The sequence below is a fragment of the Lampris incognitus genome, chromosome 10 (assembly GCF_029633865.1).
Source record: "Lampris incognitus isolate fLamInc1 chromosome 10, fLamInc1.hap2, whole genome shotgun sequence".
In the NCBI taxonomy this organism is placed as follows: Eukaryota; Metazoa; Chordata; class Actinopteri; order Lampriformes; family Lampridae; genus Lampris; species Lampris incognitus.
This window is the reverse complement of record NC_079220.1, coordinates 48061726-48085669: the sequence shown is the minus strand read 5'-3', so window position 1 is coordinate 48085669 and position 23944 is coordinate 48061726. Positions and strand designations below refer to the sequence as shown.

At 49.6% G+C, this 23944-nt stretch overlaps 1 protein-coding gene across 1 annotated transcript in view; it reads right to left on the bottom strand.

The window, feature by feature from the left end:
* Positions 1-23944, bottom strand: part of adgrl1a (adhesion G protein-coupled receptor L1a) — a 149864-nt gene that overhangs the window by 31197 nt on the left and 94723 nt on the right. Inside the window, exon 5 of the mRNA XM_056288563.1 lies at positions 12917-12931. Within this exon, the coding sequence (XP_056144538.1) occupies positions 12917-12931 (15 nt within the window). The remainder of the gene's footprint in view (positions 1-12916; positions 12932-23944) is intronic.

Genomic DNA, 23944 nt, shown 5'->3' with positions numbered 1-23944 from the left:
AGAGAGAGGGGGGGGGAATGGGGGGTGGCAGAGGAACAGAGAGGGAGAGAGAGAGTATAAGAGGGGGGGGGCACAGAGAGAGAAATGGCTGGAGAGAGAAGAAGGGAGGCAGAGAAAGCAGTGGAGTAGATACAGAACAGAAAGGGCAAATGGAGGAGGAGGAGTCCCTCGTTCTCTCTGCCAGCTTACTTTCATGGCTCCCTGGCACAGCGCGGAGACTGGACCAGACATTGCTGGTCATCTCATGATTGAACGCATCTCTGAACTAATTGGACACTGCAGGGGCTGTTTAGACACAGGTGACACACACACAAACACATGTACAGAGACACACACACACACACACACACACACACACACACACACACACACACACACGCACACAAGGACGTCCAAATGAACACACACACACACACAAACAGGCACACACATACATTAGTGTGAACATCTGCACCCTTTCAGTGCACACAGGAGGATATGGCAAACACACATATACATACACGTACTACCCTCACACACACACACAGGCACACACACGGACCCAGCGGCACACAGTGACTTTAAAGTACTGGACCAACCGAGTCTAAACATGACTGCTGAGAAGAGGCTGGTGGATACTGGTGCATGGAGCACGGCACAGAAAGAGAATTGAAAATAAAGACACTGAGGAGTTTTTTTCAGTGCGAGCAGGGCTTTAGGAAATCCAGCTCTCGCTCTCTCTCCCTCCCTCCCTCCCTCCCTGGCTGTCTCGCCGCTGTTGATGGTGGCTAGTGATTCTGCAGTGCCGGGCCACTTCTGGGATTAGCTTGTTTCTGTCTGAGGGGGCCCAGCAGGGATGAAGACTGGCAGCAAAACAGGAATCTAATCAAGCTCAGGCACAAACAAACTCTGCGAACACCGGCTCTTCACGGGGAGTGGGTTTGTCACGCTCCATTGTCGGAGCAAAAGGGACCGCTCGCCGCACACCGCAGGAGCGGCGGAGGTGTTTTGTTTTCGAGTAAGAATGTGGGTGACTAAAATATGCTAAGTAAATGTTCAGAACAATGGTTAAAGCCCGTCCCTCTCGGGGGCGGCGGAACAATCACCCCCCCCTCCCCTCCGACAAGACGTACGCCCGAGCCGCAATCAAATAGCTTCTTCATCAATTCAGGGGCGCGCGCCGGAAATCAGCTGAACTTCGGGCCGGTTCTGCTCGAGATTTATTTTACGGCGAGGCTGATAATTATTATTACATCACATCAAGAGCGCTACGCTCCCGAGCCGGCGGGGAGGCAGACAGCTGGGACGCTGCCAAAAGAACCGCAAAGAGAGAAATAAACAGCGTGCGGCAAGCGACGCGGCCTCCGCGTGGATGTGACCCGTAAACAAAGCCAGGAACACTTGAGCCTCCGGCTGCATTAAAGGACAAAACCAACACAGACCCGCAACCCTGCTCTCTACCGCCGCAACCGGGGTCAACAACTAGTATTCTCACACGCAAACCAGTCGCCGGCTCGTCTTCAGGCAACACACGGTGAAGTCGAAATTGCCCTGTGTCGTCATAGCAACAGATTAGAAACGTGGACCTGGGGGTCCGCGGTGGTGTAGCGGTCTAAGTATCGGCTTTGTGTTGGTGCGCTTGCCCACCGGGGGCCGCGGTTCGCGCCCCGCTCTCGTCAGACCCGACCATGGCCGGACTCGACGAAGCGGCAATAACTGGCAGCGCGGTCTTCGGGAGGGGGGCGGAGTCGGCTTGTGTTCGTCACGTGAACGCGTCTCTGTGTGTGTCGAAAAATCAGTGGTTCGGCCTGGAGTCGCCTTGTCACGGAAGTGGCGAGGCGTCTCCTTCGAGACTGCCGGCTGAGGGTGGGTGTTGAAACTAAAATAAAGATCGATTGGCCACTAAATTGGGAGACAAAAAGGGAAAAATCAGAATTTAGAAAGAAAAAGAAGAGTGGACCTGCAGCGTTAGAGGGAGAAAACAGCCGCTGTAGTAGACGGACAGGGGACAGCGGAGAACACACCGGCATCCATCACACCTCCAAAATAGCTGTCAACGTCTCAGATACAATTTGCTCCCGCCACAGTACTCCACCTAAATATTGTGTGACGGTGTTCACTGCTGCACCTAACCTCCCAGCCCCAACCTATCAGGCTGCACCCTATTGGACTCATCATTACAATAACACTGCGGTGCGGCATAGGCTAACACAGTGTCCTCCCCTCTCGGTTCCTCCTCCATGGTCTGCTCTCCTCTTCAGTGTAGGGCCTTTCCGGCTGGCCTAATGAGTTGGTTTTTGGGTCCCCCGGTGTCAGAGAAGCTCATCAGTGGCCTCCAGGCTGCACCGGCGGCCCGTGGGGTGCATGCACGCACAATGCACACAAAGTACAGGACACCAAAAAAAAACCTCACACAAGTTTACATGCTAACTGGCCTGACAGACAGTGGCCACGCTTCACACCCTGCCTTAAGGGGCTTCATTAACTCTGACCTGCACTCCCAGCCCCCTCTGCTGACTTCCGGTTTACAGACTTTATCTATTTCTCCTCGTCTCCACTCCTCCACCATTCCCCTAACTGGGAAGGGTGGTAGCGGCGGCGGCGGGTAGCCTGAACAGCCCGAACAGCCCTACCCTAGCAGTATGGTCTTTTCTTTTTTTCTTTTTTGGATTTCCCCCCCTTTTTCTCCCCAATTGTACCCGGCCAATTACCCCACTCTTCCGAGCCGTCCCGGTCGCTTCTCCACCCCCTCGGCCGATTCGGGGAGGGCTGCAGACTACCACATGCCTCCTCCGATACATGTGGAGTCGCCAGTGGCTTCTTTTTCACTTGACAGTGAGGAGTTTCACCAGGGGGACGTAGTGCATGGAAGGATCACGCTATTCCCCCTCCCCCCTGAACAGGCACCCCGACCGACCAGAGGAGGCGCTGGTGCAGCGCCCAGGACACACACCCACATCCGGCTTCCCAACCTAAGACACGGCCAATTGTGTCTGTAGGGACGCCTGACCAAGCCGGAGGTAACACAGGGATTCGAACCGGAGACCCCCGTGTTGGTAGGCACCGGAAAAAAACCACCATGCTACCTGGACACTCAGAGCATCAGTTGTTGGCATCCCCCCCCCCCACCCCCGATTATATACAATTGTCCGTTTTATAGACGAGTCCCCGTTTGGTTGAGGCAGACATCTTCGTAGTCATTATCAACCCAGTGAAGATGGCGGAAACACAATACTCCTTTGCGCTTCTGGCTAGCTGGAGGGTTAATAAAACTTACCTGATCTGGAATTAAAACCTAGCCTGTAGTTATCACACACCAGTGCGGCAATTACCACCATTCCTACAGGAAATGCCACCGCACTAATTTTTATCTCCCTAATCCCTTCCCAGTCACAGGTCAGCCGGCGCTTGTCGATGCGGAGCTGCCGAATGAAAGGATGAAAGCCCTGGATTTCTTTTTTTCCCCTGGAAATGACAGTAAATATCCCCCTTCCGTCGGGAGCGGCGATTCCTGATTGACTGGTTGCACAATTAAAAGTGAGCGCTGACAGCTTTTTGGCTAAATTTAGACTTTTCATTTCCACCGCCTGCTGGAAATTCACGGCGTTTTCACGTGTGATGCGACGGCGCTCCCCGGTAATGGTTAACATCAAGACTCTGACAGTCAGTCTATTAAGACCCCCACCCCTCTTCCCCACTATGTTGCTGTATGGCAGCCTTCTTCCAGTACCAGCCTCCTCATATGTTGTGTGGGGCTTTTCTTTCCTCTGTAAGCTATAGAGGGGAATGAAGGCTCTGTTGGCCCAGGTCCCTGCTATGCCCACATGACACGGCCTGCCTCGCCGACTGGCCGCTGAGAGCATGCTGGTCTAATTGAATCCCGCACCTGTCACTGGCAGGTGCAGCACGCAGGAAGCAGGGGGCAGAATGGAGCATGGCATGAAACCCCTTGCCCATGCTGGACTAGTTAATGGACTGTAAGGGGGAGATGCTTGCATATGAGTGAGCAGTATGTTCCCATGGAGGTATGTTGGTCTGCATTCATGTGCACTGCTGTGTGTGTGCATGTGTGTGTGCACGTGTGTGTGCACGTGTGTGTGTGTGTGTGTGTGGGCTTGCATGTGTGTGGTTCAGAGATAGAGAGACAAAGGCAGAGAGAAAAATAGTGTGAAGGAGGATGTGAGCGTGTATTGTGTGAGCAAACAGGGCGAGAGAGAGAGAGAGGGAGAGAGAGAGAGGGAGAGAAAAACGGAATAAGAGTGCGTAAATAGGTTATTTCCTGTGAAATGAGAATTAGGAGTGAGTTAATCTGCCGAGGAGTGAGGAAGGAGACATGGCAACAGAGATAAAGGGAGAGAGCGGTAAGGGAGAATGAAGGGGGGGCGGGGGTTCCCATTGTGTGTCCTCTTCCTTTTTGACAACGAGGGGTCAAGACATGAGTGTAAAAATACAACACTGATTTCAACCACATCAACTCAAACGGAAAACCCACACACAGAGGGCACAAGCACAGACACACATATACAGCTACAACACCGATGCACACCGACTCACGTGTGACACACACACACACACACACACACACTACACACTACACGGCCCATCCAGACAGTGGCACAGACAGGTGTCGTGCTGTCACCGCTATCAACCCAAATGTTCACCCCAGACAATACCCTTCACTGAGACCAAACCTGGGAACAGCTGCAGATAGTGGCCACTGAAGGAAAAGCCTTATCTGCCTGAGAGCGGCGCTGACACTGACTGACAAAAGAAAGTTGGTCAGGACAGAGAGAGGCTGCAGAGGCTACCAGCTGCAGATATACAGTAGATGAAGGACAGGCCATCATTAAACTGACCGGCATGGCAGCTGTGGGTGGGGGGGGGCGATAGTTGAACATCAGCCTAGCCTAGGCTAGCCTGCCACTGCCCTGCCTGTTGTGCTACCCCCCCCCCCCCCCATCAATCTCTCTATCTGTGCTCTCTGCTGCTTGTGAATCACGTCTTCCGGCGTGGCCATAAAGGTAGACACACACACACACCGACATCCTCCTGAGATCATGTGATTTATATTCACGGTCACCCCCCCCCCCCGTGCCAGACTTCTATGGCGTTAACAAAGACTTCTCAATGTACAATCAGTCCACACTCCTCCCTATCTCTATGCCACTGAATAGGATGTCTGCACCGCCTCGGTCATGTGACTGAGCTTGTGTGTGTGTGTGTGTGTGTGTGTGTGTGGTGGGTCATCCCTAATGAGGCACTGCTGCCTGACTCGTCGTCTCTATAGCGACTGCTCTCTCTCTGTCCCTCTTCCTCTCTTTTCTATTTCCATCATGCACAGTCTTTCTTTGTGACACCCTATCACACAATGTTCTCTCTCTCTCTCGTTCTCTCTCCTCTTCTCTAACCACGGACTCAGAAGAGGGGGACTGTTTGTCTGTTTGTGGTGAGTGTGAAGGGAAGGACATGTTTTCCTCGGGCAAAGATCCCCACTGAAATGCTAAGAGTGTGTTTCCTTTCCTCGACTCCTTTCCTCCAGGAGCAAAAAAAAAAAAGGCTGAAGGTGAGAGAAATATAGTGGACACTTATTCGATCCTGTCAGTGGTGATAAAGGACACGGTGATACCAGCAGCGGACTCTGGTAGGCTGTCAGGGACACAGCAGAGAGAGAGAGAGAGAGAGAGAGAGAGAGAGAGAGAGAAGGGAGCAAGGGATGGAGGGAGGAGAGAAGGAAAGGAAGAGACTGCTGCAGCCAGCGTGTTGTCTTTAGAAAATAGACTGGGCAGTGGGTAGGTGAGTTGATAAGTAGGTAGATAGGCTGGTTTATAGAGTGTTGGAACGTGACAAAGGATCTCCCAGGGTGTGACGTCAACCCCTGCAAGGTGAGCGTCAGCGCGATCCCAATCTGTCAATGGGCCGATCAATCCATCAGCGGGAACTTGTGACAAGGACACGGCGTGCGGCGCGGAGACTGGAATGTTAATTCAGCCAAGACGGAGAAAGGAAGTGTGTTTAGCAGCAGCAGCAGCAGCAGCAGCACAGGAATGGATTGAGGTTGGGTTAAGGGGGGGGTGCAAACAGAGGAGGGGTGGGTGGGGTGTGTGTGTTTGTCCTGCTGTTAATGGGAGGGAGACCAGTAAATAAAAGCAGTCGGCGGACAAAAGAGTGGAGGGGAGGGAGGGTTGAGGCGGCAGGCGGAGGAGAAAAAGGGAGATTAGGTGTCGGAGCGTCCCTTCTCCACCACGCGCAGAGCGCACCGACGGTTGTTTTTCTCATGGTGAGAAAGAATGAGACAATGAACCATGTCAATGAGAAGCCATGGACACAAGGGCAGTTAGAGAGATCCATAAACCAGCTCATGGCATACTTTACTCAAGTCTGTTCCTCCAACGTATGGATCTAGCCATGATACCAGAAAGGAATTGGGTTTGGCCTGAGACAGATGTGAGTGGGGTGGGGGGGGGGTGGGGGTGGGAGGCAGGTTTCGGGGAGAGGTGGAGGGCTTGGTTTCTGAGAGAGGGGTTATTAAGGCTCCTTGCTAGGCCCATTGCTGATGGCTACTACTACTACTACTTTCATCATGGCCTTGGATGTGGCCATGGTCTCCCTATGGCTCCCCAGCAAGGGCTCCTTTTTGTCAGGCTGGTAATTGGGGTGTCTGGCCATGCTGATTGGGGCTCTTTAGAGGGCCTGCACAGAGGTCCCGCTGCATCCAGAAACAGCCATTAAGGCAAGAGCTATGCTGCTGGAGCACTACCTGCATGTAGTGTGTGGGGGTGTGTGTGTGCGCGGGGGTAGGGTATATACCTCCTCCACTCCCCTGCAATCCCCTCTGCCTCTGGAGCCTCCACTAACACACAGAACTGGAGGAGTGGCTTGACTGATATGGGGGGGGGGGGTTGAACAAGGTCACAGTGCATGTGCAGTAAAGGAATGAGAGGGATGGTGGTGACAAACTATAGAGAGACAGGGAGAGAACAAGAGACAGCGAGAGAGATAGAGAGAGAGAGAGAGCGAGAGAGAGAGAGAGAGAGAGAGAGAGAGAGAGAGAGAGAGAGAGAGAGAGAGAGAGAGAGAGAGAGAGAAAGAGGGAAAAGGAACAAGAGGCAAAGGTGTGTATAATGCTCAGAAGAGCCTGCGGCTGCTTGTGAGGACCAGGTGGGAGATCCGAGAGATAAATCAAGCAAATAGATAGATACATAGACAGACAGACAGATAGGAAGGGAGGGGTGTGTGTGGGTGAGAGAGAGAGAGAGAGAGAGAGAGAGAGAGAGAGAGAGAGAGCGCGAACAGACACTGAAGCACCTGGAGGAAATGGGATCTGGTAAGATGGTGTGGAAAGCAACTCTGGCCAGTCACCATATCAATACCATGTCTCTGTTCTGAGGTTGCAAACAACAACAGACTCTGAATTGGTCCTGAGAAACCAAAAACAAGGGGGGAAGAGAAATGGAGAGAGCTGGCCCGTGAGTAATGTGAGGAAGAGAGGAGGGCAATTCGCTTGGATCTGGAGGAACGAATTAGAAATGTCTGGACCAATCAATAGTAAACACGAGCAATAGAAATAAACAAACTAATAAACAAACTAATAAGCAATGGGAGGTAATGAATCTTCAGGTGTCTGTGTGAGTCAACAGTTTGGAGAGAGGTGGTGCGGAGTGTGATGGGGGACAGAAGAGAGATCACCAGTCCATGAGGGGGATATGAATGTGCAGTATGTCATGTGCTTGTGAGGCTGGGCTGGGATAAGGACATCTATTGTGCGTAAGGAGAGGAATGAAGTTAATCTCTTGTTTATCTCTCGTAGATATATTACTCGGCTGACCTCCCCACTCGCCTCCACCGGCCTCACATTGTGTGTGTGTGTGTGTGTGTGTGTGTGTGTGTGTGTGTGTGTGTGTGTGTGTGTGTGTGTGTGTGTGAGCGTGCATGTCAGTGGATCAGCGTGCATGTGTGCAACTCTGTCTCTGTTTCTGCAGCATGTGTGTGTGTTTATATTTTCTTACAGTTACAATCTGAATATTTTTCTTTTTTTTACTCGAGTCTATAGTAGTTTTACTTGAGTATATAGAAGTATAAGGTGAAAAGTGGTAACTGTGAGGATGTTTAAACTACAGATCACACAGAACTGCATTTGAAATGAAAGAGTCGCCAGTGTTGTTCAATCAGCAATGTCCGCATTTATGTTGTGGTGTGTGTTGGTTGTTTATGTTGTGGTGTGTGTTGGTTGTTTATGTTGAGGTGTGTGTTGGTTATTATGTTGTGGTGTGTGTTGGTTGTTTATGTTGTGGTGTGTGTTGGTTATTATGTTGTGGTGTGTGTTGGTTGTTCATGTTGTGGTGTGTGTTGGTTGTTTATGTTTTGGTGTGTGTTGGTTGTTTATGTTGTGGTATGTGGTGGTTGTTTATGTTGTGGTATGTGATGGTTTTTTATGTTTAGGTGTGTGTTGGTTGTTTATGTTGTGTTGTGTGTTGGTTGTTTATGTTGTGGTGTGTGCTGGTTGTTTATTTTGTGGTGTGTGTTGGTTGTTTATGTTGTGGTATGTGGTGGTGTTTATGCTGTGGTGTGTTGGTTGTTTATGTTGTGGTGTGGCGGTTGTTCATGTTGTGGTGTGGCGGTTGTTTATGTTGTGGTGTGGCGGTTGTTCATGTTGTGGTATGTGCTGGTTGTTTACGTTGTGGTGTGTGCTAGTTGTTCATGTTGTGGTGTGCTGGTTGTTTATGTTGTGGTATGTGTTGGTTGTTTATGTTGTGGTGTGTGTTGGTTGTTTATGTTGAGGTGTGTGTTGGTTATTATGTTGTGGTGTGTGTTGGTTGTTTATGTTGAGGTGTGTGTTGGTGTTTATGTTGTGGTGTGTGTTGGTTGTTTATGTTGAGGTGTGTGTTGGTATTTATGTTGTGGTGTGTGTTGGCTGTTTATGTTGTGGTGTGTGTTGGTGTTTATGTTGTGGTGTGTGTTGGTTGTTTATGTTGTGGTGTGTGTTGGTTGTTTATGTTGTGGTATGTGATGGTTTTTATGTTTAGGTGTGTGTTGGTTGTTTATGTTGTGTTGTGTGTTGGTTGTTTATGTTGTGGTGTGTGCTGGTTGTTTATTTTGTGGTGTGCTGGTTGTTTATGTTGTGGTGTGTTGGTTGTTTATGTTGTGGTGTGGCGGTTGTTCATGTTGTGGTATGTGCTGGTTGTTTACGTTGTGGTGTGTGCTAGTTGTTCATGTTGTGGTGTGTGTTGGTTATTATGTTGTGGTGTGTGTTGGTTATTATGTTGTGGTGTGTGTTGGTTGTTTATGTTGAGGTGTGTGTTGGTTATTATGTTGTGGTGTGCCGGTTGTTTATGTTGTGGTATGTGTTGGTTATTTATGTTGTGGTGTGTGTTGGTTGTTTATGTTGTCGTGTGTGTTGGTTATTATGTTGTGGTGTGTGTTGGTTGTTTATGTTAAGGTGTGTGTTGGTATTTATATTGTGGTGTGTGTTGGTTGTTTATGTTGTGGTGTGTTGGTTATTATGTTGTGGTGTGTGGTGGTTGTTTATGTTGTGGTATGTGATGGTTTTTTAATGTTGTGGTGTGTGTTGGTTGTTTATGTTGTGGTGTGTGTTGGTTGTTTATGTTGTGGTATGCGGTGGTTGTTTATGTTGTGGTATGTGATGGTTTTTTATGTTTAGGTGTGTGTTGGTTGTTTATGTTGTGGTGTGTGTTGGTTGTTTATGTTGTGGTGTGTGTTGGTTGTTTATGTTGTGGTATGCGGTGGTTGTTTATGTTGTGGTATGTGATGGTTTTTTATGTTTAGGTGTGTGTTGGTTGTTTATGTTGTGGTGTGTGGTGGTTGTTTATGTTGTCGTATGTGATGGTTTTTTAATGTTGTGGTGTGTGTTGGTTGTTTATGTTGTGGTGTGTGTTGGTTATTATGTTGTGGTGTGTGGTGGTTGTTTATGTTGTGGTATGTGCTGGTTGTTTATGTTGTCGTGTGCTAGTTGTTCATGTTGTGGTGTGCTAGTTGTTCATGTTGTGGTGTGCCGGTTGTTTATGTTGTTGTGTGTGTTGGTTGTTTATGTTGTGGAACGTGCTGGTTGTTTATGTTGTGGTGTGTGCTGGTTGTTTATGTTGTGGTATGTGCTGGTTGTTTATGTTGTGGTGTGTGCTGGTTGTTTATATTGTGGTGTGTGTTGGTTGTTTATGTTGTGGTATGTGTTGGTTGTTTATGCTGTGGTGTCTGATGGTTGTTTATGTTGTGGTGTGTGTTGGTTGTTTATGTTGTGGTGTCTGCTGGTTGTTTATGTTGTGGTATGTGTTGGTTGTTTATGTTGTGGTGTGTGTTGGTTGTTTATGGTGTGGTGTATGGTTGTTTATGTTGTGGTATGTGTTGGTTGTTTATGTTGAGGTGTGTGTTGTTGTTTATGTTTTTGTGTGTGTTGGTTGTTTATGTTGTGGTATGTGCTGGTTGTTTATGTTGTGGTATGTGCTGGTTGTTTATGTTGTGGTGTGTGCTGGTTGTTTATGTTGTGGTATGTTTTGGTTGTTTATGTTGTAGTGTGTGTTGGTTGTTTATGTTGTGGTATGTGTTGGTTGTTTATATTGTGGTATGTGTTGGTTGTTTATGTTGTGGTGTGTGCTGGTTGTTTATGTTGTAGTGTGTGTTGGTTGTTTATGTTGTGGTATGTGTTGGTTGTTTATGTTGTGGTGTGTGTTTGTTGTTTATGTTGTGGTACGTACTGGTTGTTTATGTTGTGGTATGTGTTGGTTGTTTATGTTGTGGTGTGTGTTGGTTTATGTTGTGGTATGTGCTGGTTGTTGTGGTATGTGCTGGTTGTTTATGTTGTGGTATGTGCTGGTTGTTTATGTTGTGGTGTGTGCTGGTTGTTTCTGTTGTGGTATGTTTTGGTTGTTTATGTTGTAGTGTGTGTTGGTTGTTTATGTTGTGGTGTGCGTTGGTTGTTTATGTTGTGGTATGTGTTGGTTGTTTATATTGTGGTATGTGTTGGTTGTTTATGTTGTGGTGTGTGCTGGTTGTTTATGTTGTAGTGTGTTTTGGTTGTTTATGTTGTGGTGTGTGTTGGTTGTTTATGTTGTGGTGTGTGTTTGTTGTTTATGTTGTGGTACGTACCGGTTGTTTATGTTGTGGTGTGTGTTGGTTGTTTATATTGTGGTGTGTGTTGGTGTTTATGTTGTGGTATGTGTTGGTTGTTTATGTTGTGGTATGTGTTGGTGTTTATGTTGTGTTATGTGTGTGTGTTGGGTGTTTATGTTGTGGTGTGTGTTGATTGTTTATGTTGTGGTGTGTGTTGGTTGTTTATGTTGTGGTATGTGCTGGTGTTTATGTTGTGGTATGTGTTGGTGTTTATGTTGTGGTGTGTGTTGGTTGTTTATGTTGTGGTGTGTGTTGGTTGTTTATGTTGTGGTATGTGTTGGTTGTTTATGTTGTAGTGTGTGTTGGTGTTTATGTTGTAGTGTGTGTTGGTTGTTTTCGTTGTGGTGTGTGTTGGTTGTTTATGTTGAGGTGTGTGTTGGTTGTTTATGTTGTGGCGTGTGTTGGTTGTTTATGTTGTGGTATGTGTTGGTTTTTATGTTGTGGTGTGTGCTGGTTGTTTATGTTGTGGTGTGTGCTGGTTGTTTATGTTGTGGTATGTGCTGGTTGTTTATGTTGTGGTATGTGTTGGTTTTTATGTTGTGGTGTGTGCTGGTTGTTTATGTTGTGGTGTGTGCTGGTTGTTTATGTTGAGGTTTGTGTTGGGTGTTTATGTTGTGGCGTGTGTTGGTTGTTTATGTTGTGGTATGTGTTGGTGTTTATGTTGTGGTATGTGTTGGTTTTTATGTTGTGGTGTGTGCTGGTTGTTTATGTTGTGGTGTGTGCTGGTTGTTTATGTTGTGGTATGTGTTGGTTTTTATGTTGTGGTGTGTGCTGGTTGTTTATGTTGTGGTGTGTGCTGGTTGTTTATGTTGTGGTGTGTGCTGGTTGTTTATGTTGAGGTGTGTGTTGGGTGTTTATGTTGTGGCGTGTGTTGGTTGTTTATGTTGTGGTATGTGTTGGTGTTTATGTTGTGGTGTGTGTTGGTGTTTATGTTGTGGTGTGTGTTGGTAAAGGGGTGTTCAAATCAGCTTCATCAGCTGATTTGAACATCTGCAGATTTAACAAAAATGTGCTGCTAACTATCAGAGTATATAACAAGTGTCAGAAAAGGAAAATTTGAAAATGTTCACAATTGTAACTTTAACTGTGCACAAACAAATATTTTGCCAGAGTTAGAGTTCCCATGTTCTAGTGCGCATATCTCTCTCTCTCTCTCTCTCTCTCTCTCTCTCTCTCTCTCTCTCTCTCTCTCTCTATATATATAGATATATAGATATATTCATCTGTCTCATAAAGAATTTACTTGACTCACTGGATTATTTTGCTCCTTATTTGTTGAGCACTTTCCCTACTGTTGAGTGATTCTTTAACAAAGTTTTATATATACGTATATATATATATGTGTGTGGGTGTGTGTATGTAGTCAGGCACTTGTATGTTTGTGCGTGCATAGTCATCTGTGCGAGTGTGTGTGTGTGTGTGTGCACGTGCGCCTGCGTGTATGTATGCGTGAGTGTAAGTCAGGCTGGTCCCATCAGAACCAAGGAGGAAATCTGGAGGAATCTTAGAGTTTTGGTTATAAGTTGAAGACAGAGAGAGAGAGAGAGACAGAGAGTGAGTGAGTGAGTGAGCGAGAGAGAGAGAGAGAGAGAGAGAGAGAGAGAGAGAGAGAGAGAGAGAGAGAGAGAGAGAGAGAGAGAGAGAGAGAGAGAGAGAGAGAGAGAGAGAGTAGGGAGGTAAATAAACATCAAACATGACCACTACACAAGGTGCTGGGTTAGGAAGGGATATGAGGGGAGGGAAGGAGACGGAAGAGGAGGAGGGGGAGGAGGAGGAAGGGGCGAGCTGTGGTTTTTATGTTCATTGTGGTCTTTACCTTTTTGATCCACTTCTATTCAAGCATCGGAAAAAAGGAGAAAGGAAGACGTGAGAGAGAGAGAGTGAGAGAGAGCGAGGGTAAGGGAGAAAGAGACAGACAGACAGACAGACAGACAAGACAGACAGACAGAGAAAGAGAGAGAGAGAGAGAAAAAGAAAAGAGAACCAAAAAAACAGGTGCAGGAAAAAAGAGAAAATTGAGATTAAATAAAACGCTGTCCTTTCTCTACGTTTCTTTTGTCTGTTCTTTTCAAACACATCTGCCTGAGCTACGGCTGGCTACTCAGAGGAAGGGTGGCTCAAATGAAAGATGAGAGGGGAAATGGCCTGGCCTGGGTTTAAGTCCATTTCCATTTCATTTCAGCTTTATCAATATAATCCCAACAACACACTCCACCCCAACCACACGCTCTCAACCCCCGCCACCACCCCTTTGGTCTCTTATCACTACATCCATCCCCCCCTCCCTCCCTCCCTCCCTCCATCCCCATCCTTCCCTCCATGTCTGGGCTCCGGCTCCTGGGACCTGGTGGAGGGGGGGAAGAGATCTTGGCATCACAGTATCGGTCTCTTCAGCTGTGGAGATAAAATAGAGAGAGAAGAGACAGGGGGGCGGGAAGGAGGTGATGAGGATGTGAGGATGTCTGTACCTGTGTGACGTGTTGCCTTTTGAGGGATTGCCTTATCTCTCTCTCTCTCTCTCTCTCTCTCTCTCTCTCTCTCTCTCTCTCTCTCTCTCTCTCTCTCTCTCTCTCTCTCTCTCTCTCTCTCTCTCTCTCTCTCTCTCTCTCTCTCTCTCTCTCTCTCTCTGTCTGTCTGTCTGTCTGTCTGTCTGTCTGTCTGTCTGTATGCATCGCTTTCAGTGTTTTCATTAGAGCAACCCCATAATCTGGAGAAGGCGCCACTTTTTGACTGTCCCCTATTGACTGAGGTGCTCACTAAAAAGGCTAGCTCCAAAATAAATAAATAGAAACTATAAAAAAACAAAACACTCAAGCCATCGACCGGCCAATCAATGGGGAGCTGCAGGCTTGCCTCGCCGAGGCCGGCTCATCAAAGACGGGTGGGGATGGGGGGGACGACAAACAGCGAGGGGGAAAGGAAAGGCGCAACAGAGTGGAACGCCTCACAAACACAAAGAGACAACGGGGTAGAAAAACAATGTATGAGAGAAAAAAAAGAAGAAAAAAGAAAGGAGAGACAAAAGGGGATGAGCGCGACGCTTACAGTCAGGCTCATCACGCAGCTAATCGATAGGCCGGTGTATTGATCCCTGCACGGGGCCCTGGCTGACACACAAGCCGGTGAGGCGTACCGCCAATGACAACTGAAGACTCTGTTTTAGCACCTGCTCGTGTCACTGGCAGGATAGTGTGTGTGTGTGTGTGTGTGTGTGTGTGTGTGTGTGTGTGTGTGTGTGTGTGTGTGTGTGTGTGTAAAGAGGACCTTCTCAGATCTGGTTTTCACATTCTGGTGGTAGCAGCACTCATATCAAATGACAAGTGAATGACATGTGTATGTGTCAATGCCCTGTGTTTGTGTTTGTGTGTGCATGTGTGTATATCATACATATATCCTGCCTTCCAGAAGGGACATGTCATAGCAAATGACTGGTGAGTCCCTGTTGTTAGTGTGTGTGTGTGTGTGTGTGTGTGTGTGTGTGTGTGTGTGTGTGTGTGTGTGTGTGTGTGTGTGTACACACACTGTGGGGAATCTGACATCCCGTGGGAGCCCTTGGTAGTCATTATCACGACTCCATGCCTTGCACACAGGATTGCCCGTAAAACCCCAGAGAGAGAGAGAGAGATACAAAAAAAAACAGACAGAGAAGAGAACAGAGACAAAGTGGAGCGAGAGAGAGAGAGAGAGAGAGAGAGAGAGAGAGAGAGAGAGAGAGAGAGAGAGAGAGAGAGAGAGAGAGAGATGTGTGTGGGGTAGACAGTTCCTGGGGCAAGGCAGAAACAGCAAAGGCTGATCCTCCATCGTTTGCTGCTGACATCAAACTGGAGCAACAACCTCCACGAGGACTGCATGATTTGAGGGGATGGGTGTGTGTGTGTGTGCGTTTGCGTGCATGCTACACAAACTTATGGGGGCCCCGTGCTAGCACCCTTGTACAAGGTAGCATCGACTCCTGACTTCTAGTGCTAATGTTAAGTGCCGGGCCTGGAGGGGGGACCCATGTTGCATTTGGGCTCCTGGGGCGAGGTATGAACGAGCATGAATTAAAGAGTAGGGCAGGATGTCTTCCTTCATCCATCCATCCATCATCCAAGCCGCTTATCCCAATCGGGGTCGCGGGATGCTGGAGCCTATCCCAGCAGTCATTGGGCGGCAGGCGGGGAGACACCCTGGACAAGCCGCCAGTCCATCACAGGGCCCACACATTCACACCTAGGGACAATTTAGTATGGCCGAGTCACCTGACCTCCAGGTCTCTGGACTGTGGGAAGAAACCCACGCAGACACGGGGAGCACATGCAAAGGCCACACAGAGGACGACCTGGGATGACCCCCAACGTTGGACGACCCAGGGTTCGAACCCAGGACCTTCTTGCTGTGAGGCGGCCGCGCTAACCACTGCGCCGCCCTCCTTCATCCATATGTAGGCTAAAGATGCTTAATGCTGAAGATGCCCTCGTTAAGCCTGTCTCACCCGTTAGAGAGAGAGCATGTGTGTATTTCTGCATGTAATGTAGTGCTTGTAGTAGGATGTGATGGGGTAATGAGAGAGAGAGAAAGAGAGAGAGATGCAAAAAGACAGAAAAAGAAATGTGTGAGAGAAATAATGCAGAGAGAACGAGAGAGAGAGAGAGAAGGAGGGAGGAAAGAGTAGCCTGAAGGAGTCAAAGGTCCTTTGATGCTGCAGAGGGGGAGAAGAAGAAGAGAAAGGGGAGTGGATGACTTCTTGTCGGTTCTGTGCAGCGTCCTGATCTTAGCCATCCTGAAAAATAGATGCACAGCAGCACAGACATATATGCAGAGGCACAACCCCCACCACACACACACACACACACACACACACACACACACAGGAAAAAAGATAGACACAGATTTAGTTGTGCTCACAGTGAAGAGGAGGTTGGTGTAGGGCTGGCGTGGCTGTTTCCTTTGATTTATTCAACCTTTGAGAGAATAAAGCCACTGCCCTCTCTCCCCTCTCGCTCCCCTCTCTCCCCTCGCTCAGTGCTCTCCACAGCCCTATCAGTTACTACTACTCTAATGAGTGCAGCTAGCTGCAAATGTGCACACCCCCCCCCCAACACACACATACTCGGTCGACACATTGCAGGACAACTTGCCCTCCCCTGTCTACCCCCCCACCCCACCCCATCTCCACACTGAGGGATAACGTGTCCTCTCCAGGTCGACCCCCCCCGCCAACCCATCTTTCACCTGTCTTTTCTCCTTACTTTGTATTTTCCATGGTGGAGAGTGGCATCCCGGGACCCGAGCAAACACGCTCGCTTGTCATTCACTAAACATTTATGAGCCCCCACGTCTAATGGTGCCCCCGTATACATATTAATGGGGTTTCCTTTTCAGCTGCATCAAAGTGTTTCCTCTCCTCCCCTGAAAACTTGTCATATTACAACGCCATTATTCCCGCTCCTGACAAACTCTCTCCAGCAAGTCGGCGATCATTTCCAGCGGCTTTATATCTAAAAGACGACGTCGGGTAATGAACAGGCCGTCTTGAATACATTTTGTGTGGGAAGAATCAATTACATCATATGAAACAGACAGGTCGGCAAAAAAATGTCTGTTGCAAAATGGGGAGGATACGGCGAGTTACCTAAGAAGCGCCCGCGAGAATCCATACCGGCCGGTCTGAGTGGGCGCTTTTAAAAGGCAGTTCTTCAACTCGCTGCCCCGCGCATATTAACAAGATAAATCACAGCTGATGAAATAGCCAAGGCTCGGGACCGGGCCTAATGGCTCTGGTATGGCTAGCATGGATAGCCCCGCTGGAACGCATTAGCAATCAATAATGATGTAGCATTGGGCTCTACAGTAGGGGTGGGGGGGAGGCACGTAGAGTTACCTTGCAGGGGTAGATTTACATTGACTCTCTGGATATCTGTGTTAAGACTGCAGTGTAGGGCTTCCGCTGCAGTAACTAAGCTGCAGCTGTGTGTGGATACCTGTATGTATGTGTGTGTGTGTGTGTGTGTGTGTGTGTGTGTGTGTGTGCGATTTGTTAGTGCAACCCAAACAGCCAGCTGTGGCAGTGTGAAACGAGAGATCAGGTGTGCCATTTTGTCTCGCGCTGTTCTGGCTGGTCAGAACAAAGCTGTGTCGTCTGGAGGCCTCGCGGGGGCCTTTTTTTTTTTTTTTGGCTCAGCGAGATATAATTTGACTTGTTGGCGGCTGTTGTGTTTTCGCCAAGTCGATCACACGCACCTACACAAACACACATGCGGCGACGTACACACACACACGCGTGTGGATTCTGGCAGCCTCGTCTGAGCACAGCCGACAGCGGCGGTAGACCCGGACTGGGCTGTCACGTCGGCGTTTCAGGTGACTGGTAAAACGGCGCCCGTGTGACACGCACACAGAGGACTGTGTCGGGTGCACATGTCACACGCGGCTGTCAAACGCGGCTACACACGCCATCGCTGATGGCATAACAACCAGCCTCTGCATATCACTTCTCCGGTCTTCACCTTTACATTGAGACGACGAGCGGGGAAAAAAAACAAAACAGGTGTATGTGTGTGTCTGTGTGTGTCTCTGTGTGTGTGTGTGTTCTTTAGATGACAGCAGATCGCCCCGCATTTTCAGCCAGACATGAACGACAGGGCATTACCAGAATGATTAGCAGCGGCAAATTCAATTAATCTTGACAAATCTCCGCTGAGGCAGAGCTAACGTGGGCAACACACCCCCTCTCCGGGTAATTAAAAGTGGCCGAGTTGAGCGGCGCTCAGTGCGACGGTGACTCGGTTTTGGGATAAACAGCTTCGGCTCTTGATACGAATGTGTCGGGTCCTATTTGGCGAGTCAAACGACAAAAATGTGCAGTGTTCAGCAGTGTCTTGTTATTCTGTAATTGTGTATACACATATAGAAAATATATATATTGTGGCGGACACCAGGGGCTATGCCTCTCACCCAGCAGGACTGTGAGCTGGGGGCGTGGTTTACGTTCCCGGGCTCGCCGGTGCAGGGTTGTTCCTGCTGCAGTTGGTTTTTGGAGTTGAGGAATAAACATCAAACTCGCCTTGGTCTCCTGTGTTTTTCCTCATTCCTGCCACATTGGTGACCCCGAATTGAACATGTTTGGAGCAGAAGATGTGTGTGAATCCACTTCGGCCACGCCGCCCCAACTCTCACAGCCGGCCGTTCTCGCCGCGGCTGTGAAACTCCCAGAGTTCTGGCAGAGCGACCCGGCCTCGTGGTTCCAGCATGTCGAGGCGCTGTTCCACCTGCAATCTCCGCGGACGACTCCAGATACTATTTGGTCGTCGCTGCGCTGGACCAGCAGTCCACACGCCGGGCCATGCAGCTGTTGCGCGCCCCTCCGCAACACGATAAATACGTCGCCCTCAAACATCTTCTGCTCCGGAGGTACAGTCTATCTGCCGCAGCGAGGGCAGATAGAATCCTTTCCCTATCCGGTTTGGGCGACGGGACGGCTGTGGATCTCATGGACAATATGCTGTCGCTGCTAGGCTCGGACGAAGGTGGATTCCTTTTCCCGCACATTTTCCTGCGCCAACTCCCGTCTCATGTGCGCGCGGCTTTGACTAACTCCCCGTGTCTGGCCGCTGGTGACTGCCGAGGTTTGGCTGAGGAGGCCGATCGGGTCCTGCTGGCTACCAGACGGTTCTCTGTGCAGAGTGTGGCATCGGAGCCTCTGCAGCCGACGTCGGAGGACGTGGACCCGGCAGTGGTGGCTGGAGTGACTGCCCGGAGACGGCGCGGGAGGGGCCTCTGTTTCTTCCACCAGCGGTTCGGCGGCAAGGCGAGGTGCTGCGTCCCTCCGTGCACGTTTGAGGCGGCGGGAAACTCCCGGGCCAGAGCTCAGTAGCAGCTGTGGGCGCTGGCGGTCGTAGTGAGCTGCTCTTCATTAAGGACACGATGTCAGGAAGACGGTTTCTGGTGGACTCAGGCTCGCAAAAGAGCCTACTCCCTCCTGCTAAGACAGACAGGTCGGCCGAAGGTGGCGGCCCACAGTTAAGTGCAGCTAACGGTTCGTCCATTGCGATATTTGGCACAAGGTTGGTGACTGTTTGCTTCCACGGGCGCCATTTTGAGTGGGACTTTGTAGTGGCCGCCATTACTGTTCTTATTATCGGCGCGGATTTTCTGTGTGCTAATGGTCTGCTGGTTGATGTTGCAAACCGCCGTTTAATTGATGCTGTGTCTTTCGCCACTGTTCCGTGCGAGACAGGGGGAGCCGGGCCGTTAACACACGCTAACTTTTTAGCATTAGGGGATGTTTTTCAGCGTTTGCTGGCGGATTTTCCATCGGTGACTACGCCTGCCTTTTCCACCGCGGTTACTAAACACGGGGTACAACATTTCATTCCCACTCTGGGACCGCCAGTTTTTGCGGGCGTGCGGCGCCTCGACGCAGTAAAATTGGCTATTGCTAAGGAGGAGTTCGCCATCATGGGGCGTCTGGGTATAGTGAGGCGTTCCAACAGCCCGTGGGCCTCGCCGCTTCACATGGTGCCCAAGGCGGATGGGTCGTGGTGGCCTTGCGGCGATTTTCGCCGCCTGAACAACGTCACCGCCAATGACCGCTATCCCATCCCACACATACAGGACTTTTCCATACGCCTGGCAGGTACCACTATTTTCTCTAAGGTGGACCTGGTGCGCGGCTATCATCAGGTTCCCGTGTGCGCAGAGGACGTGCCCAAGACCGCAGTGATCACCCCGTTTGGGCTTTTGGGTTCATGCGCATGCCTTTTGGCTTGAAGGGGGCAGTGCAAACCTTTCAGAGGCTGATGGACTCGGTGTTGCGTGACCTTGCTTTCGTGTTCGTTTATCTCGACGACATATTAGTGGCCAGTCCGTCAGCTGAAGAGCGCCTGGCGCACCTGAAACAGGTTTTCCGTCGTCTGGACGAACACGGCCTGATAGTCAACCTGGCCAAGTGTCAATTTGGACTGCCGGTGATTGATTCTTGGGTCACCGCATTTCGCCGCAAGGCGCAGTCCCGTTGCCTTCTAAGGTGCCAGCGGTGGCGGAATTTCCCCGCCCGGTCTCTGTTAAGGCATTGCAGGAATTCTTGGGCATGGTGAATTTCTATAACCGTTTCCTCCCTCGCGCTGCCCACCTCCTTCAGCCACTTTACGAAGGCCTGCGGCTTAAGAAGGCTAACGACCCTGTCGACTGGACTCCCGAACAGGTCCAGGCCTTTGACGGAGCTAAGTGTGCCCTGGCTAACGCTGCCCTCCTCGCCCATCCCACACCCACGGCATCCATAGCTTTAATAACCGATGCGTCTGACATAGCCGTGGGGGCTGTGGTTGAACAGCGTGTGGCGAATGCGTGGCAGCCACTCGCATTTTTTTAGCTGCAAACTGCGGGATAGCGAGCGCAAGTACAGCGTTTTTGACCGGGAGTTGCTGGCACTGCACCTTGCAACCCGGCATTTCCGCTTCCTGCTGGAGGGTCGCCCATTCACGGCTTATGTGGATCATAAGCCACTGACTTTTGCCATGTCCAAGGTGACTGAGCTGTGGTCTGCTCGTCAACAGCGCCACCTAGCGGCGACCTCCGAGTTCACAACGGACATTCAGCATGTGGCCGGGAAGTCCAACCCTGTTGCTGATTGTCTGTCGCGTGTGCTTGTGTGTCCTGTGCACCTCGGTGTGGATTTCTCCGCTATGGCTGCCGACCAGCCCAGCGACCCGGACGTCCTTGCCCTTAGGTCAACGCGTACCGGTCTCAAGCTAGAGGACGCTGTGATGCAGGAAGGCAGTCCTGCCCTCCTCTGTGACGTCTCCACCGGCCTTCCCCGCCCCGTTGTTCCAGTGGCCTGGCGCCGTCGAGTTTTCAATTCGATTCACTCCCTCTCGCACCCTGGAGTTCGGGCGTCGGTGAAGTTGGTCGGTTCCAAGTTCGTCTGGCCTGGCCTCCACAAGGACGTCAAGGGGTGGGCAGCTGCATGTGTAGCATGCCAGCGCGCTAAGGTCCACCAGCACACTAAACCGCCCCTCGAACCGTTTCCGATCCCGGCCAGACGTTTCAACCACGTGCATGTGGACCTGGTGGGCCCTCTACCTTCTTCACAGGGTTTTACGCACCTGCTCACAATGGAAGATCGGACCACCAGGTGGCCAGAGGCTGTCCCTCTATCCTCCACAACATCCTCGGATGTTGCACGCGCTTTTCTTTTGTCCTGGGTCGCCTGTTTCGGCACTCCGTCAGATATCACCTCAGACAGGGGCCCCCAGTTCGTGTCAGAGCTCTGGTCGGCACTTGCGCGATCCTTGGATGTGCAGGTACACCGCACTACCGCGTATCACCCTCAGGCTAACGGCTTGTGTGAACGTTTTCACCGGTCGCTCAAGGCAGCGCTGCGTGCTGCGCTCTCGGATGGTAACTGGGTGGATCGTTTACCTTGGGTTATGCTCGGGTTGCGTTCGGCTCCTAAGGAGGACCTCGACGCGTCACCCGCTGAGCTGGTGCTCGGTCAGCCACTCCGCATCCCTGGGGAATTTTTGCCTGGGAGTTCCGCTCCTCGACCCCGTCCGGCCGTTTATCCTTTTTTGTCCGACAGCACTCGGGTTCCAGGCCCCGTTTCACCACTGTTTTCCGCGGTCGTTCGTGCCTGCGGAGCTCATGTCGGCTCGTTTTGTTTTTGTACGGCATGATGCTCACCGCTCGCCCCTCCAACCCCCATACGATGGCCCATTTCGGGTTCTTGAGACGGGTCCTAAGGGTTTGTGCTAGATATGGGTGGGTGTAGGGAGCGTGTCACGCTTGACAGGCTTAAACCGGCGCACAGGGTGGCAGGCGAAGTTGTGTTTCCGGCCCAGGTTCCCCGTCGGGGTCGTCCTCCTTCCAGGACCCCGGCAGTGTCTTCATGGGTTCAGCGTTCTGCTTCTCAGCCGGCTTTGGACTGTGTTTCACCTACTGTTTCGGCTGAGGGACGGCGCAGCCGTTATGGCAGGCTGCTTAAGCCTCCAGTGAGACACTAATTTTCTTTCCAGGAGTCCCTTCTGGGTGTTCGGGGGTGGGGGGGCTGTGTGGCGGACACTAGGGGCTATGCCTCTCACCCAGCAGGACTGTGAGCTGGGGGCGTGGTTTACGTTCCCAGGCTGGCCGGTGCAGGGTTGTTCCTGCTGCAGTTGGTTTTTGGAGTTGAGGAATAAACATCAAACTCGCCTTGGTCTCCTGTGTTTTTCCTCATTCCTGCCACAATATAAATATATATAGCTTTATTGACAGCTGATGATTACTTACAGCATGAAACAAACTTGTACTGTCTCATAAAGAATTTACTTGACTCTCTCTCACACACACACACACACACACACACACACACACACACACACACACACATATATAAACTTCGTTAAAAGACACAAACAACAGTAGGAAAAGTGCTCAACAAATAAGGAGCAAAATACTCCAGTGATAACTTCTTTATGAGGCAGTATGAGCCTGTTTCATGCCATAAGCAATCATCAGCTGTCAGTAAAGCAACACGGGAAAGAACCTAACATGTCAACTGACTTGTCATGCACATCACGCGCACAATGTCCAATGGGGCAGGGGGAGGTGCCTCCATCCAAAAATTCAAAAACATGTGATCGATAACTGTCCAGTTTTAGGCTGCATATAAGGTTCATGGTATTTGTCTATTGTCGTGATTTATTTGTAATTACAAAATAGCTGCTTATATGGATGTCTGCAACTGCTGGCCAATTCATTCTGTTATTCAATGTGGACGTTTCTGGTTTGCAAATGATAAAATGTTTTTCATTTAGACATAGTTTGCACATTTTACTACTGGCTGAATATTCTTTGTTCTTTGAGAGGATTTTCCAGGTGGTTGAATGATTAATGTTTCTGTCCACCAATGACCAAATATAACAGCTTAAAGATGTTAAATTCTTTAAACGGTTGTTTCTAAAGCTACACGTGTGCATTAAACCTCTTTTTTAAATGTTTCCTCTGTTAGACCAACGTATGTCTCTATTATGCCGTTGTCATTTCTCGTCACCGTAGCTTGGTAGAGAACTCCCTTCATCTGGCATTTTCCCTCGAGGTGGCATGAGTCGTTCACGCGGCAGTTGCAGTTGGGGGTGTCCGTTTGTGATGAAGGTGTCACTGACTTGCTGATGATTCTTGTGTTGTGGGACGATATTATTTGTTGAATGTTAGGCATGCAGCTGTAACTAGTTTTGATGGTATTCTTATTGAATATCTTCGTCAGTTGGTGGTGCGGGGTAAAGCACTTATCCAAAAGTTCAAAAAACTGTTTACCGATGTTTTGTGGCCAGGGTATCATTGTAGGGTGGGTTGTACCAGGGGATGTTTCATCTTCTGCTACGTTTGTTGGTTTGCTGGCAGTCAGTGTTTAATGGTGGGTTGTACTTGAACTTAAAGTTGTAGCTGCTCTTTTGTGATGCATCTTGGTATGGGGGTGTAGCTTCACTGCAGGTGGACTCATTAGATGATTATTTTGAGAGTCTTTTATTAATGCTTTCTGGGATGTTTTTCCAGATGGAGGGTGGGTGGTTGCTCTCTCCATGGACATACTGCAGCGTGATGTTGGGCTTAATCTACGGCTTGCATGTGCCATTCCTAAGGTCCATTGAGATGTCCAGAAAGTCAATTTGTTTTTTGTTTGTTTGTATATATATATATATATATATATATATACACACACACACACACACACACACACACACACACACACACACACACACACACACACACATAGCAGGTTTTTTTTCAGAAATCGTCAGTGGTGTTGACATATAAGCGCTCAACAAATGAGGAGCAGAATATTAAGACAGATACAGGGAAAAAATACAAAAAATACAACAAAAAA